Raw genomic sequence first — 15,084 nt, forward strand, 5'->3', positions numbered from 1 at the left:
TCTTTCCCTCCTCCCATCCCCACCAGCTGAACCTCTCAAGGAGCAGAAAGAAACATGGGCTTTCAGTGAAACAGGCTGCAGCGTGAATGCCAGGACCACCACTTACTGGCCAGGCCCTTGTGAAAATTTCCTAACTTCTCTGAACCTCCATTTTCTCAACTGAAGAAATGAGGGGCAGGGGCAGGGGCAGGGGCAGGGGCAGGGGTGGTCCAAGAGAGGCCTTAACTTTCTCACACGCCATGATGTTCTCTCTAAGGATGCATCTCGTAAGACATATCCCCCCGTGGGGGCACAAAGCACCCCAACAGTGCTCTTTGGCCCCTTGGGGCTGTCCATGAGATGCTTTAAGCAGGGGACGTATTCAGGATGCAGGGTTGGAGAGTAAACGAATGCAGGTCTGATGGTCCAAGATCACCCTTAAATGATGGTAATCATTGATTGATCACCTAGCCCTGGCCAGACCCTTCATTGAATCTCCCCAGCAACCCCGTGAGGATACCTCCATATGACAGATGAGAAAACAGGGGCTTGCAGAAGCTGGTATCTGGCCCAATATCCCACAGCAGGGGAACCGTGGAGCTGGGGCTCAAACCCAGCTTGGGTCCTAATCCTTCAGCTGCACTGACTCAGTCGTGACAGCAACCAGGAACGCCATTTGCTCTCCCCACAGCGCAGAGAGTGCCTTAGCAGAGTCTTCAGTTACTGGCCAGCTGAAATCTCACTTGTCCGTTTATTCAGAGGGGTTTAGAAATACACTGCAGCAGAGATGCTTTTCTCTAAAATCTTACAGGATTCAATTTTTTTTAAATGTTCACCAAACAAATGGTACCTTAGGGAACTCATGAGCCTGCATGTGTTTAGGAGAGGGGGGTGGGAGGAGGGAGATGTGAATGGTCAGGGAAAGCTGTGCCCCTTTTACTCAGATTCTTTTCAGGGGCACACAAAGACCTTCCTCGGGGAGAAGAGGCCGAGAAAATAATCATCTCCCAGAGGGTGAGCACTTGTGAAATTCTGGCTTGAGGATAAGATGCCAGTCAGATCCCATTACATACACGAGGCTGGTGCCAAAGTCCCAACTGAACCTACCTATGTTTGGGGAAGTGTGTCAACAGCACATGCTTCAGAGAAGACCTCCTTCTAGAATCTGGAAATAGCTGTCCATGCTCACCCAGATAGAACATGCACACCAAAACACACTGCCTTTGTTTAAAACCCCTTCTCAAGAGACCTGCAGCCAGGTACCTGCTCTTTCCCTCTCCCAGCCCTGCTTTAAGTTAAGGTTCAGCGAAAAAGTTAGGCAGGGGGCTTCCCTGGTGGCGCAGTGGTTGGGAGTCCGCCTGCCGATGCAGGGGACACGGGTTCGTGCCCCGGTCCGGGACGATCCCACATGCGGCGGAGCGGCTGGGCCCGTGAGCCATGGCCGCTGAGCCTGCGCGTCCGGAGCCTGTGCTCCGCAACGGGAGAGGCCGCAACAATGAGAGGCCCGCGTACCACACACACACAAAAAAGTTAGGCAGATATCTAAGTGTCTATGTGGGTAATGGTTAAAGTCCTGGGCTCTGGGCTTCAAATCTGGGCTCTGCTGTTTATTTGCTGTGCAACTCCAGGCAAGAATTTAACCTCCCAAAGAGTTGGTTTCTTCTTTAAAATGGAGATGACGATCATGATAGTTACTCTATAGAGTTGTTAAGAGGATTAAATGTGATAATATATGTAAAGTACATAAGACAGTGCCTGGCCCATAGAAAGCCCTTGATACACAATTGTTGCTGCCGTTATGTGGTTTGCGCTCTGGCTTTGCCACCATCCAAGCTGTGCGACCTTGGCAGATCAGTCCCCTTATCTCTGGCTTGTTTTGTAAAGTGAGGAGTTTGGTTCCGTGGTTCTGTGTTCCAGAATCATCTGGGACACTCTTTAAAATACAGGTTCCTGGACCACAATCAGACCTACTGAATCAGAATCTCCAGATTTGCGCCCCAGTGAGCTGGAATTTTCACATCTACATAGGCAATTCCAACTAGTTAGAAATCCTTGAGCTAAATAATTTTCTAAGTCCTCTCCAGTCCCTTTCAAATGGACTTAAAGTCTCAAATGGCCATTGTGACACCTTCTCCAACGACTCTCAACCATGGGACCTCTCCTCCTGTATCCTCAGCACCTACAGCAGAGCATCTGGCACAGTAGAGGTCCACGGATAATGCTTTTTTAATTGGAACGTATTCCCAAACTTTTAAGCCTGCCCTGCTTCACAATGCCTCGTGTTTTAGTTATCTTCTTAGGGGTTAATTCGTGTCTTATCTCCCCAGCCAGACTGCCCCACTTCCAGTTATTCAATGACCGATCACCCAGGACATTAGACTTTTCTCTCCTTTCTGCTGACCATTCATTTACCACTAGCTTCTTTACCATACGCGAGGCAGGGATGGGAGAGGATAGACATCAAGCACATTAATCTTTTGCTGTAATTCTGTCTTGTCTATTGAATGAGTGAATGGGGGGTGAGGGTCATCAGCCAGCAGGAAATATTGTAATTAATTTTCTGGGGATTAAAAAAAATAACATCAGAAGGACCTGTGAAATTTAGTTTATGTATTAAAACAAACTCTTGAAAAGGACCATGCTATGGTGCAGTGAATGTAACTAAAGCAGCAACAAAGCCCAGACCCACCATAACTACAGACCAGATGGACTAAAAGTCCCACTTTAATGGCCTGGCAGAGGAAAAGGCATGCTCTTCTCTGGGCATAAATTATGCATCTGTCTCTACTGTCCAGCATTACTCACAAGGTCCAGCATTACTAAAAATTACAAGACACACGGAAAAGAAAGAAAAATATGACCCATCACCAAAAGAAAAAATAGTCAATAGAAACGGAATCAGAGATCAGGTGTTGCGATTATCTAACAGAGACGTTCAAGTACCTGTAATAAATATTTTAAAGAATCTAATGGAGGGACTTCCCTGGTGGCACAGTGGTTAAGAATCAGCCTGCCAGTGCAGGGGACACGGGTTTGATCCTAGGTTCGGGAAGATCCCACATGTCATGGAGCGACTAAGCCCATGCGCCACAACTACTGAGCCTGTGCTCTAGAGCCCATGAGCCACAACTACTGAGCCCACGAGCCACAACTACTGAGCCCATGCACTGCAACTACTGAGTCCAAGTGCTGCAACTACTGAAGCCCGTGCACCTAGAGCCTGTGCTCCACAACAAGAGAAGCCACTGCAATGAGAAGCCCGAACACGCAACGAGGAGTAGCCCTCACTCACCACAACTAGAGAAAGCCCGCGCGCAGCAACAAAGACCCAACGCAGACAATAAATAAATAAATAATAAATTATTTTTAAAAAAGAATGTAACCTGTAGAGAGAGACTGCCTATTTAAAAAAAAAAAAAAAAGAATCTAATGGAGAAAACATGCATGAACAGATGAAGAATTTCATCGGTGAGATGGGAACTATAAAAAAGAGCCAGTGGAAATGCTGGAAGTGAAAATCACAATATCAAAGATGAAGAATTCTTCCAGTGGGCTTATGAGCAGAATGGATATATCAGAGGAGATAATAAAACTGAAAACAAAGACAGGAATATGAAAGACTGGAAAACAAATTCCACTCTTCATTGGAGAGACCTGTAGCTACATAATCCCTCCCTTCCCTGGCCCAAGTAATTGGAGCTTCCCTGCTGGGGCAAATGGGACTTCTTCCGAGGAAATCAGAGCAAGAGCCACCAGGGGCCACTTACAGCTTCTCCTCTAGTCAGAAAGGAAGGTGTGTATAATAGTTTAATACATTTTAGGCTCTCAGATCAAAGTCAGCTCCTTGTGTAAAACAGGCCAGAAATAGAACTCTGGATGTCGGGGTGGTGGTGGAAGGGAAACCCATGGAGAGCATCTGAGCCCTCCAAGAGGTTCTGCCCTTCAACCCTTCAGCTACAGGCACCACCAAATCTACACGAGGGGTTCCTTGTCACCTTCTCGTCGGTGGGGAAGCTGGTGCCCATCCTCTGACCCTCAGCAGGTTCTAGAGTCATGTACTGGGCAAAAAAATCAAATAAAATATCTACCAAATTTCCTTCCAATTTTGAGATTCTAGAAATCCCCACAGTAAAAAAAAACTTTAATGATTGCTCCTCTCTCAGGGTTAAACCGTCCACCTTGCACATCCGTCTGCTGGTTTATTTCTATTCCTTCATTCATTTTCTCATTCATTCACTCAACAAAATATGTGCCGTGAGCCTCGTACATGACAATCATGTCTCTCTTTCTGTGCGGGGGGGGGGGGGGGGAGGGAAGAAGTGGGGAGGGAAGGGGAGAAATTGTTTTCTTAATTTCCTTTCTGCAAGGGACTGGGCTTGTCTCCCTCTCCTGCCCCACTTTAAGATTTTTCTTTTCTAGCTGGTTCTTGAGCCAGTTGGAATTTGCTTACAATTGTTCCCTTGGCAATCATTAACCTTTATGCTTTCACTCTTGATTAAGAACCCAGAGCAATCAAAATCCCTGTTTATTTAAAACAGATTGCTAAATGGGCTTGCTTCCTTCACTAAAAACAGAAACAGGGCATTAAAAACAAAAACAACGTTTAAATAGAAAACTTGAGAATATGTTAAATAAAATTTAAAGGTGTGTGAGATTTTTGGTTTGGGGGGCAGTGGTGTTGACAGACTACAGAGATTCCACAAGAAAAAATGGGGCTGACTTTTAATTTTCTTTTCTTTTTCAGAAGGTATGAACATTGCAATGGGCAGGACAAGACTCCACCCCACGGCCTCCAGTCCTGGGCTGGCACCTGAGTAGCGGCCAGTGCCCCAGCGCCTGTCAGGATGGGTCCAGTCCTCATTGCAAGATGCGTTAGCCAAGGTCCATGATCCAGGCAAGGAGGAGGGTGAGGTATGTTTGCTTTTAAACCATGAGGAAGCTCCTTAAAGAGCTGTGCCGAGGGTCGGAGCTCAATCAATATTTAGTGCACGTGAGAACAAAGAATGGGCCTGAATGTTCTCCCCCAAACACGATGTATACAGTTACGGCAAGAACTCCAAAAACAACATTACCACTCAGCTCCAGGGCAAAACATGTCCTACTTATATATGCATTTGATCAACATTCACTGTTGAGCTGTTTCTGAAACTTATCAGGAGGGCACATCTGTCCTAGATTCTGAGCCACTGGAGGCCAACGAGCTTGGCAGTCAGGCTCGGGGGCCAGAGCCATGAGCACGAAGGGGTTTAGTGATACATTCGGAGACCAGGCTGGTGCATGAAGCACCAAGAACTCTCACGTCCCTTAGTATATATCACCTCACTTAATCCTCATGGCAAGTCTATAGGGTTGGGGATTTCATCTCAACCGAGGCTCAGAGATGTTAGGTAACTTGCTCACGGTCACCCACAGGATGTGAAGCCAGGGCTGGCCAACTTCATAGCAGGATCATCTAACCTCGGCCCCCCTACCTCTCATTGTTTATCGAATGTTGGAGATGATGCCAGAAGGGCTGTAGGCATAGGGCGCAGAGCCTCAGACAATCGTCCCATTTCTGTCTTCTCCTGAACCCGTCTCTGAACTTCATGCTCTGAGTTTATATTTCCAGAAGGGTGTGAACACACACGCAGATGCACTCATTCTGTGGCACAGCCCAGCTGTGGTATCGCCAGCAGCACGAACACTGATTAGATGGCACAAGACTTTGTTGAGCTCTGGAGGCCTAGCCTCTGGGGGCAGGAGGCCCATCTGTCCCGTCTGGGAACCCCTCCACTGTAGGTACTCTTGCCAAGGGGGTTTAGCACTGCAGGGGCTGGAACCCAGATCTGCAGAGCCCATTAGACCGTTTGGAATTTCTGCTTGTGCTTTGGTTGCATCACACACATGCCCACTTGTGTGTGTGGGGTCTTTGCCCCTTGGTCGTTTTAGTTCTGGCTGAGGACACAGGGCTGTCTCTAAACCTTATGAAAACATAATCCGTTTAATCTCGTGGAGGACCAGGTTTGTGTCACTGAGAATGGTTACCCTTTAAATGAAATAGAACACAACAACCCTTTGGGGACCAGCTAAAACGTTGGAGGCTTTGGGGGGCTTTTTTCTAAGAGAACACGTTTTCAGCTGATGAGGCATAATGAACACAGGTGCGGATAAGTCCCCTGCCTGCCCCCGACACCTACATGCCCAGACCTCATCTCTCCCCATATTTTACTTAATGGGAAGGAGAATCGATATTACGCTGAAAAGTTTGAAGGGTACAAAAGCAGGGTTCAAAACGACTGGCCTGGCTGGAGCCCCGTGGTCCCTGCCCCTGCGTGGACGCTGGGGATAAATGACCCTTAACAGCTTCCAGCCCCCCGGACAGCTCTGCAAAAACTCGGCTTCTACTGCTATGTTCATTTTCCATTCGCACTGTGTTCATTCTCTCCCCGCTTTATCTCCCACCAGCCACGCTGCTTATTTCCTCTCTGTAGAACCCCACTCTTGGGACCAGGGGAAAACATCCAGAGAGAAGAATCCAGAAAGCGTCACAGGTAAACTCCAGAGGCACGGCAGCTGTGGCCGCGAGAGCAGCTGCTCATCGTCAGCCCTCTGAAGCGCTGTCCACCCCAAACGCGCACAAATAAATAAATAAAAAAGCCCAGGGCTTCCCTGGTGGTGCAATGGTTGAGAGTCCGCCTGCCGATGCAGGGGACGCGGGTTCGTGCCCCGGTCCGGGAGGATCCCGCATTCCGCGGAGCGGCTGGGCCCGTGAGCCACGGCCGCTGAGCCTGCGCGTCCGGAGCCTGTGCTCCACAACGGGAGAGGCCACAGCAGTGAGCGGCCCACGTACCGCAAGAAAACAAAACAAACATACAAAAAAAACAGAGAATCAAAAGGTGACTTACAGTGGATTTTGAAGTCCTTGTACTGTCTGTCCTCAATTGCTACCACGTACAATGCTGCCCGGTCTGGAAACATAAGCCCTCCAGGTTTCTGTTGATGAATTGTGGAGAAATGGGTCTCGTAATCTATTCACCTGACAAAGACATCACATTTTTGAACTGCACATAGAGTCACCAGACAGGCACCCCCTTGCCAGTATTTCTCACTCAGCAGACTGTCTGTCACCTTGGCCGGGACTAGGGTTGGGCAGGGAAGCTCAGTTTTGACTTTGGCACATGGGAAAACTCAAGGGGCCGAGGTGGGGTCAATGGGACACATGAGGAGGGGCAGAGGTATGTCCAGTGAGGGACGGTGGAAGATGTTTTAACTTTTGAGCCTGGAGAAGGCAAAGGCCAAAAGCACACTGGGCCCTCTGGCAGCCCTGCAAGTCCCTAGCACTTGGTGACCAGCATAGACTTTGGACAGCAAAGAATGGGTGTCAATTATACCAAAAGAGGCCAAGGTTAGACCTAAGAAAGCTCATTCTGTCCCCGGAAGCAAATCTAGTTTAAAGAGAGGGGCCTGGAAGCAGTGGCTGTATTCTTCCTAGGCTGCAGGCGGTAGGGTAGAGCAGCGAGGCAGCCAGCAGACCAGCGAAGCGACAGCATGCAGCAGGCTCACCAGCCACTTGTCCCTGGCAAAGATGACGGTGTTGAGCATCGATTCATAGAACAGACAGTAGCCCATCCACTCGCTGATGATGATGTCCACTTTCTCCTCGGGCAGTTCCACCTCCTCCACCTTCCCCTTGAAGATGGTGATGACTGGAAAATAAGAACCCCATGGCCACACTTTTGGGGCACCCTGACCGGGAGCCATTAGCACCCCACATCAGGACCCGATCGACCTACAGGTGTCAGCGCTCTTCTGGTTCTCCTTCTAGGAGGTGGCATATCTCCCCCTTCACCAAGCTAGTTTACCCTAAGAGGATTGAAAACTCTTGGCATGTTCCCCCTAAAACGTATTGAGCAGTTGCTATGTGCCTGGCACTGTGCTAAGCCCAAGACAGGCACCCGTCCTGTCATCGTCCAACAAGTCTTTGAAGTAAACACTCTATTCTTATTCTCCTCTTTAAGGAAACTGAGGCTTAGAGGGGTTAAATGATGACCGTGCAAACAGAGCCCGGGTCTGATAAGCAGCGACTCTCACACTTATCGGAGTCCCCACCCCATGTCAGGCTACCGTGATGATTCAAACCCACAGCAGGAAGAGAGGCTGCCTCTCTTACCCTTGTATCTGTTCACAGCCCGGGCTTAGCCCCAGGGGGTGCCCACCTAGAGCTGGGGAGGAAGGAAATTTGGTGTTTTGACAAGAGCATGGGCTTCGCACTCAGGAAACCTGGGTTTAAGTGCTGGATCTTCTCGTTACTAGCTGTATGACTCTCCGCAAGTTACTTGACCCAACCGAACTCCAGTTCCCCAGAGAACAACCAGGGGAAGTGATATCTACATAGAGGGAGGTTGTACTGATGTAATGAAATGTCACAGGTGAGGTACAGGCTCGCAGTTGGGGCTCTAGAGAAGGCAAGCATTATCTGGCACCGTCTCCTTGGTGACCGGCCGATGGAGAGGTAAAGCGGGTAAGATCGGGACAAAGGCCCTTCTCTAAATGGCCTCTGCTCCCGAGTCCCTTCCAAGACCCATCCCTCTACGGCAGGAGAAACTTCTCAGTTGAGTTTTTGATCATTTGACGCAGACATACACAGAGTTTAGGAATCTCGTTTTGCATTCACCGCTGTAAAGATCAGAGCAAAAGCTATCTTAGATGCCACTGGCTGTGCAGTTGACACAGGGTGATGTGTTGGTTGGCTGGTCCCATCAGAACCTTTCCTCTGGACGGAAACTCTGCATCATCCTCTGAAAAAACCACCCAATGCCTGAGCTTTTCTGGGAAAACTAAACAGTGGCCTGTACTCAGGAATAAAAAGCAAAAGAAAACAAAACACCACCTCTGTCCTGAATCTGAGTTTCCTGAAAATTAATGTGGATGACAGACTCCTAGACGGCAAGGGGCACTCAGGTCACCGGCTTTACTCCCCGCCCTCACAGTGGGTGGTGCTGGGGTGCCCATCAGCAGTGTCTAATGATGATTTGCTCTCCAGGGCGTGGTGTTTAATCAAAGCTTAATCAGATAAGGCCCCTCTGGAAGGAGTAGGTGTCAGGCACTTTGGGCACAAAGTGGGGTTGTGGTTTTTTTTTCCCTGCAGATAACTTTAATAAGGCATGGGCTGATGGTCGATTTGTGGAACTAAAGGTCGAAGAGGGAGGGCATCACACCTGGCTGGCTCATGCACTGCTGGATACTTTCCAGCCGAGTGGAGTCCAAGGCGCGGGCCTCCTCTGCAAAGCGGCGGTGTCCCTCGTCGGTCAACTTCCAGAGGCAGGATCGGGGCCGTGTGCTGGTCCCACCCTGCGTGCCGACCGGCACTTTCTCAAAGCTGTCTCGGAAACAGAGATCGTGACGCACGGTATTCTTCCAGCCTTCAGGAGCCGTCCGGAATAAAGGGGAAATGTTGCCGAGTGGAACTGTAGATCTGTTGCACGTTGAGGCCACAGGGCGAACCGTTTCTTAATGCCAGTGCAATTAGGCGGAAGTAATTGAGAGGGGGCCGGGACCAGAGCCTCCCCTCCTGGCTGTTGGCTTGCCGAAGCCTCCGACCCTGGAAGGGGGCCCTTTTGTGAGGGGACGGGAGAGCCACAGCGGAGCTGTCATCCTGGCCCTCAGCCTTCTCCTCTGTGAGCTCCCAGCTGCTGGGGGGAAGAGGCAAACCGCTTCCGAGGGGGATACTGGTCTCCAGAGAGTGATGGTGACTCCACCACTGTGGCCTCTGGGCATTTGGCAGTCTTGTTCTTTTGGGGGTGGCTGAGGGCACATTGGCCCTGATCACTGCCTGGCTTGCGTGGTCCTCCTGCTTCCTGCGCAGAAGCCCTGCCCCTGGGAAGGAAGGGTAGGAAGGGCTACTCTTCACCAAAAGGCTCGGAAGGGGAGGGGGCTGTCAAAGCTCTGCTCCTCGGGGGCTTGAGACCCAAGGGCAGGAACTCAAGCTAGAGCAGGACCCAGGATGCAGAAGGATCATTCACAAGGGGACAAAGCACGGGATTTTTGAAAATGCAAATAGAGTACCTAATTTAGTTTATTCCGAAAAAGAACTGGCAGATATATGCCGGATCCACCTGCCTAATCATTTGCACGCAAAGCCTGATTTGTCTTATTTTTGTAAACATTTGAAAGTGTTTTCTTTCTCTTTGCACATCTCTTGAAGGCTCTTCTGTAATGGCTGCACGTGACTGTGGGGCTATGGTTCGGTCCCTCCTCCTTCATTAATCACGACCTCCCTGAGGCACAGGAAGATGTTTTCTCCTGCCTCTGGTGCCCCATGGCCTCTACTCTGGGTGCCTAGGACAAGGCTCACCCGTGATTCCATAGACAGGACTCCATAGGACCTTGGAAAGCAGAGGTGGACAAGAACTTCTAACCAGTCCAACAGACAGGAATGTACAGAATATTCCTCGGGTGCCCCCCAGCGAGAGTGTATGCTCTTCCTGATCTCTGCACTAGCACTCCTATCCACTAGCTGCTTATCCTGATCTATATGGATGCAACAGATGATAGGCAGATGATAGGTAGGTAGATAGATAGATAGATAGATAGATAGATAGATAGATATAGATGATAGATAGATGATAGATATAGATGATAGATATAGATGATATAGATGATAGATAGATATAGACGATAGATAGATATAGATGATAGATAGATATAGACGATAGATATAGATGATAGATAGATATAGACGATAGATATAGATGATAGATAGATAGATATAGACGATAGATATAGATGATAGATAGATATAGACGATAGATATAGATGATAGATAGATAGATATAGACGATAGATATAGATGATAGATAGATAGATATAGACGATAGATAGACATAGATGATAGATAGATATAGATGATAGATATAGACGATAGATAGATATAGATGTTAGATAGATAGATAGAAGATATATCATAGGTGCAGTGGATCACAGAACAGCAAAAATCACAGTTTCTGCCTACCAAAGGCAGAAGGAATCAATTAACCCCCTACAATGCTGAACAGCCTGGACCTCTGTCCACTTATCACCCTTCTGCATCCAGATATTTCTGGGAACAGGCATGACCCCCCCTCAACTTGGCTTGTTGAGTAGATGGGCCCTTTGTGAAAGGAAAAATGCACACCTCACTTCAGTCCAGCTGTGGCCTGGATTCCAGACCCCTTTCATCCCCTTGTCCGGGTGCTTTTGTGCAGTGCCCAGCCTTCACAACCTTACGCTTGGGTCCTAGAGACAGACGACTTATATTCTCGTTCCATCTGACAAGTAACCTCCATCAAATAGTTCCTCCCCTCTTTTCCTCAATTTCCTTATTGCGGTCAAAAGGGGAGAGACTGAACCTAGAAATCCCTAAGATACGTTGCAGCTCCAACGTGCTTTGAGTCTTCAAATATGTATTGAGCACGTGTAAGGCATTCTGTGAAGTTTGCCAGTGGAGATGGCTGACATCAATGAAGCAGAGCCTTCACGTCCAGTCTGACTCTAAATTGCAGCAGTTCCTCAATCCTGATTTTTGAAAAAGAGGTTACATTTTCTCTATGGACCCAAATACAATCGCCCCCCTGAATCATCAGGGATATTCTCCCTGCTTTCCATAGTCGTCACTAGCAACCACTGAAACTCCCCGATGTAAGTGTCCAGTCTGCAAAATGCTACCTCTTGTGGTGGGGTTGGTGGCAACCAAGTGAGGGCATTGGGTTGTCTCTGAGGCCTGTGTGGGCACGTGCAGCCCCGGGCATCTCGTCTCCATGGCAAACCTTTTCAAGGGGGATCTTGGCCGCTGATATTTAGGCTCTGATTAGCTACCGGCTGCAGAACCCCACTCCCAATCTGGATCCCACATCATTAAGACTGTGTCAGTTCTCAGGATGGCACTGAGGTCATCCTCTGGAGCTGTGCTTCTGTTCCATAAGGATGATGAAATTTTGTTCAACCAGCTGTGACAGGACCCTGGCTGGTAAGTTTTAGAATGATTTGTCATACGTACGTGTGCAATGGGGACCCATGAACTCTAACCTGGGAGATTTTTCCCCTTTAACTTCAAGTTCTCAAATTAGACACCCAGATATTTTTGGGGGTTGTTTTCAGTGGGATCTTTTTTCTTTTTGTCTTGAGTGATTATTACAGAAATGTAGTCGCTCTGATTCCTAGTCCCTTGTTTGACTTAAAAAAAAAAAAAAAAATCAGCCCAGACCCATCTCCTTTGGGCCCCTACTGTGTCCACCAGAGTCAGCTGACCCCACAGAGCCCGACGTTCATAACGTCCCCGTTTCAGGCCCCTCCCTGGCTCGCAGAGCAGACCCTGTGCCACAGAAGAGTGGGCGTGAGGGTCGTGAGTGTGAAGACGGAGAGCAGGTTACTGGGCCGTGGAGCCACCCCGATGCCACCACCACCCCGCCCCCGTGGCCCCAAAGCCACGTGACCCACACGCCTATTTGGGCGACACAGGGCCGGCTGCACACCCCTCCTGAGGGCCTGACCCCCCTCCAGCCTCTGATCCCCTCCTCTCCGTTGTCTATTTCAGCTTCCTAGTTCCAGGACGGAGCAGAGCCCTTGACAGCTCACTGAAATCCTTACCGAGTGAACGGATGGATGAATAAGCAATTTTCAAAAGAGGTCACGGGGTTCAGAGACAAAAGATCTTCAAACTAGTCCTAATTCTGAGAGTACACCAGTAGCGTTTGACTAGCAGCTGGCAGAGTGATTTCACCTATGTTACCTCGATCATCTTCACGGGAACATGTGTGGCTGGTTTTATTGTTCCATTTGTCTAATGAGAGGAGCAGAGTTTGGGACGTCAAAAGGGGAGCCCAAATCTAGGCCTGTCGTGCAGCCTGGTACACGTCACCAACCTCCCTGAGATCCCTGTCCTGCATCTGTGAGCGGACAGAATCACGACCCGATTACCCACCGCTGTCGGCAGTGTAAACGCTCCCACCGCACCCAATTCCGGCTCACCCATGATGGCACCGGGAGCAGGGCTGAGAGAGAATCTCCCGCCGGGCGGGGTGAGTCGGGTCTGGCATGCCTGGGCGACCACCCCATCCAAAGCAGACCCCCAGTTTTCTCAACTACTCCATCCTGTCCTTCCAAAGCGCCATCACTGTTTGTAATTCTATTGTGATGCTGTGTGTCCACTTGCTTTTGTGTCTGTCCCCTCCCTGAGACAGTTAAGCATCACGAGAGCAAAGACCTTGTCTGTGCCGTTCTCTGCCAACTCCGCAGCACCTGGAGCAGGGCCCAGAGGGTGGCTGACAACTCCCCAACTCCCCGCCTCCCCTGGAGTGGTGCACAAAACCCAGTCCTGAGACTATTCAAGGGCTGCTTCTGATCAGTTAGGAAAGGAGCCATTGCCAGGAGCCACCAGTACAGGTGCATTAAAAACAATTATATCTGATTAATCTCTTGCCTTCTTTGGACAGGGCTATTAGTCAAGTTAATGAATGAAATAATCATAACAATAGCTAACATTTATTAGCTGTTAACTGCACATCGTACACTGTTGTGTTTTACAAAGGGCTGCGCTGAGAGACACTTAACCATTGGGCTCTCCAGGAAAGAAGCCCTGATTTGTAGCATCTGCTGATTTCTCCGTGTAAATACTCCCACTGTGGCCAATTTCAAGCCACCAAAATGCCCACGTCTGTTCCGCAAATTCACTGAAAATTTAACTACGGGCCCCAGCACGCCGTGATTTTACATACGGTAATTATGTACGGCTCATAATGACCCTCTGTGGTCCGAACCGCTGTTATTCCCATTTCACAGAGCCGGAAACGGAGGCACAGGAGGTCAGGTATCCAAGATCACAAGCTGATCTGCCGGAGCTGAGTGTGAACCGGCCAGAGCTCTTAACCACCGTGCCAGCCTTCCACGGGGGTCTGACAAGGCAGCCCCTCTGCGGCCTCGTGGCGGGGAAGCTGACCAATGATTGTGTGGATTCACAACTGCTCCCCGACTGTATTCAAAGGTGCTGATTCAGAGCTGAACCGGACCAGCCCATGGGAGCTGCCCCACTCCCCCAGGGCTCCTATCAGTGTGTAGATGACACCACGCAGAGAACAGTGACCCCCAAAGAGTAAGGCTCTGGGGGGGTCCAAGTAGTTTGTAAGGAAGGACCAAATCTAAGAACATGAGGTTTAATGTGAATGTAAAGTGTGATTCTCAGTCTGGATGCAAAACGTCCACAGACCGGACACAGGTTAGGAGCTGCTGCTCGGCAGCCACGTGAGGGTAGTTTGCAGATCGTGGCTGATGCCAGCTCAGTGCCAGTGTGGCACGGCGTTCCCCGCAGCTGCTAAGCAAGCTGGAGGTGTTAACAGGGAGGCATCTGGGCCCCTCCAGCCGCCTGGCTGGGTCCTTGGGGGGGGTGAGAGGGACACTGAAACATGGCCAGAGGAGAAGGGGACTGAAACCAAAGCAAAGTGTGAGGGAACTGGGGGTGTGTCGCCTGCATCTGTGGGAGAAGGGCTGCCAGGTGAAGGGGCGCCCCCCTCATTTGTGGTCCCCAAGCGACGACACAGAGCATTGGTCAGGCTGCAGGAAGGCAGGCTCCACCTCAGTGGAAGGAAGTGCTTCGAACAGTCACAGCCCTAGGCGGCTGGTAGTGGGGTCCCCATCAGGGGGATCATCCCAGGACTGGACGGCTGCAAGCATGGAGGGATGTCACAGGAACGGAGAATTCAAGCATCGTCTATAAGAGGCTTGGGGCGAGTGGCCAGGAATGAGCAAAGTGCAGAACTGCAGGTCCTTCCTACATAAAGGTCCTTCCTTTATGTGAGAAGGACCTACAGTTAATGCTTGTGGTACGAGGCGCCTCACGTGTATTATATCTAATCCCCCAGGAGCCCTGCAAGCTGTGCATGGAGGTGTCTCCTCCATGCGGAGCCACCTGACGAAGCCCTTCCTACCGCCTCTCTGTGCATCGTGCTCTTCTCAGTCCTCTCCATCTATGGCATTGACGCCCCAGGGCAGAGGAAGAGAAACGTCTCAGTCCCTGAGCTCCTCTGTCACCTTTTTCACAAAGGAACCCGCATTCCTAAGCATTCCGGCAGCCCACTGGTCTCCTGGGCAGGGAAA

General features: G+C 49.8%; 1 protein-coding gene and 1 pseudogene across 1 annotated transcript in view; both read right to left on the reverse strand.

Annotated features, from left to right (window-relative positions):
* PRMT8 (protein arginine methyltransferase 8) overlaps nt 1-15,084 on the reverse strand; it is an 81,832-nt gene that overhangs the window by 14,946 nt on the left and 51,802 nt on the right. The window contains exons 6-7 of the mRNA XM_007469450.1: nt 7,522-7,664; nt 6,864-6,951 (exon numbers count right to left, since the gene is read on the reverse strand). Coding sequence (XP_007469512.1) covers nt 6,864-6,951; nt 7,522-7,664 — 231 coding nt within the window. The remainder of the gene's footprint in view (nt 1-6,863; nt 6,952-7,521; nt 7,665-15,084) is intronic.
* Nucleotides 9,148-15,084, reverse strand: part of LOC103089844 (forkhead box protein R1 pseudogene) — a 10,587-nt pseudogene continuing 4,650 nt past the window's right edge.

This window comes from Lipotes vexillifer, unplaced genomic scaffold (assembly GCF_000442215.2).
Source record: "Lipotes vexillifer unplaced genomic scaffold, Lipotes_vexillifer_v1.1 scaffold395, whole genome shotgun sequence".
Lineage (NCBI taxonomy): Eukaryota > Metazoa > Chordata > Mammalia > Artiodactyla > Lipotidae > Lipotes > Lipotes vexillifer.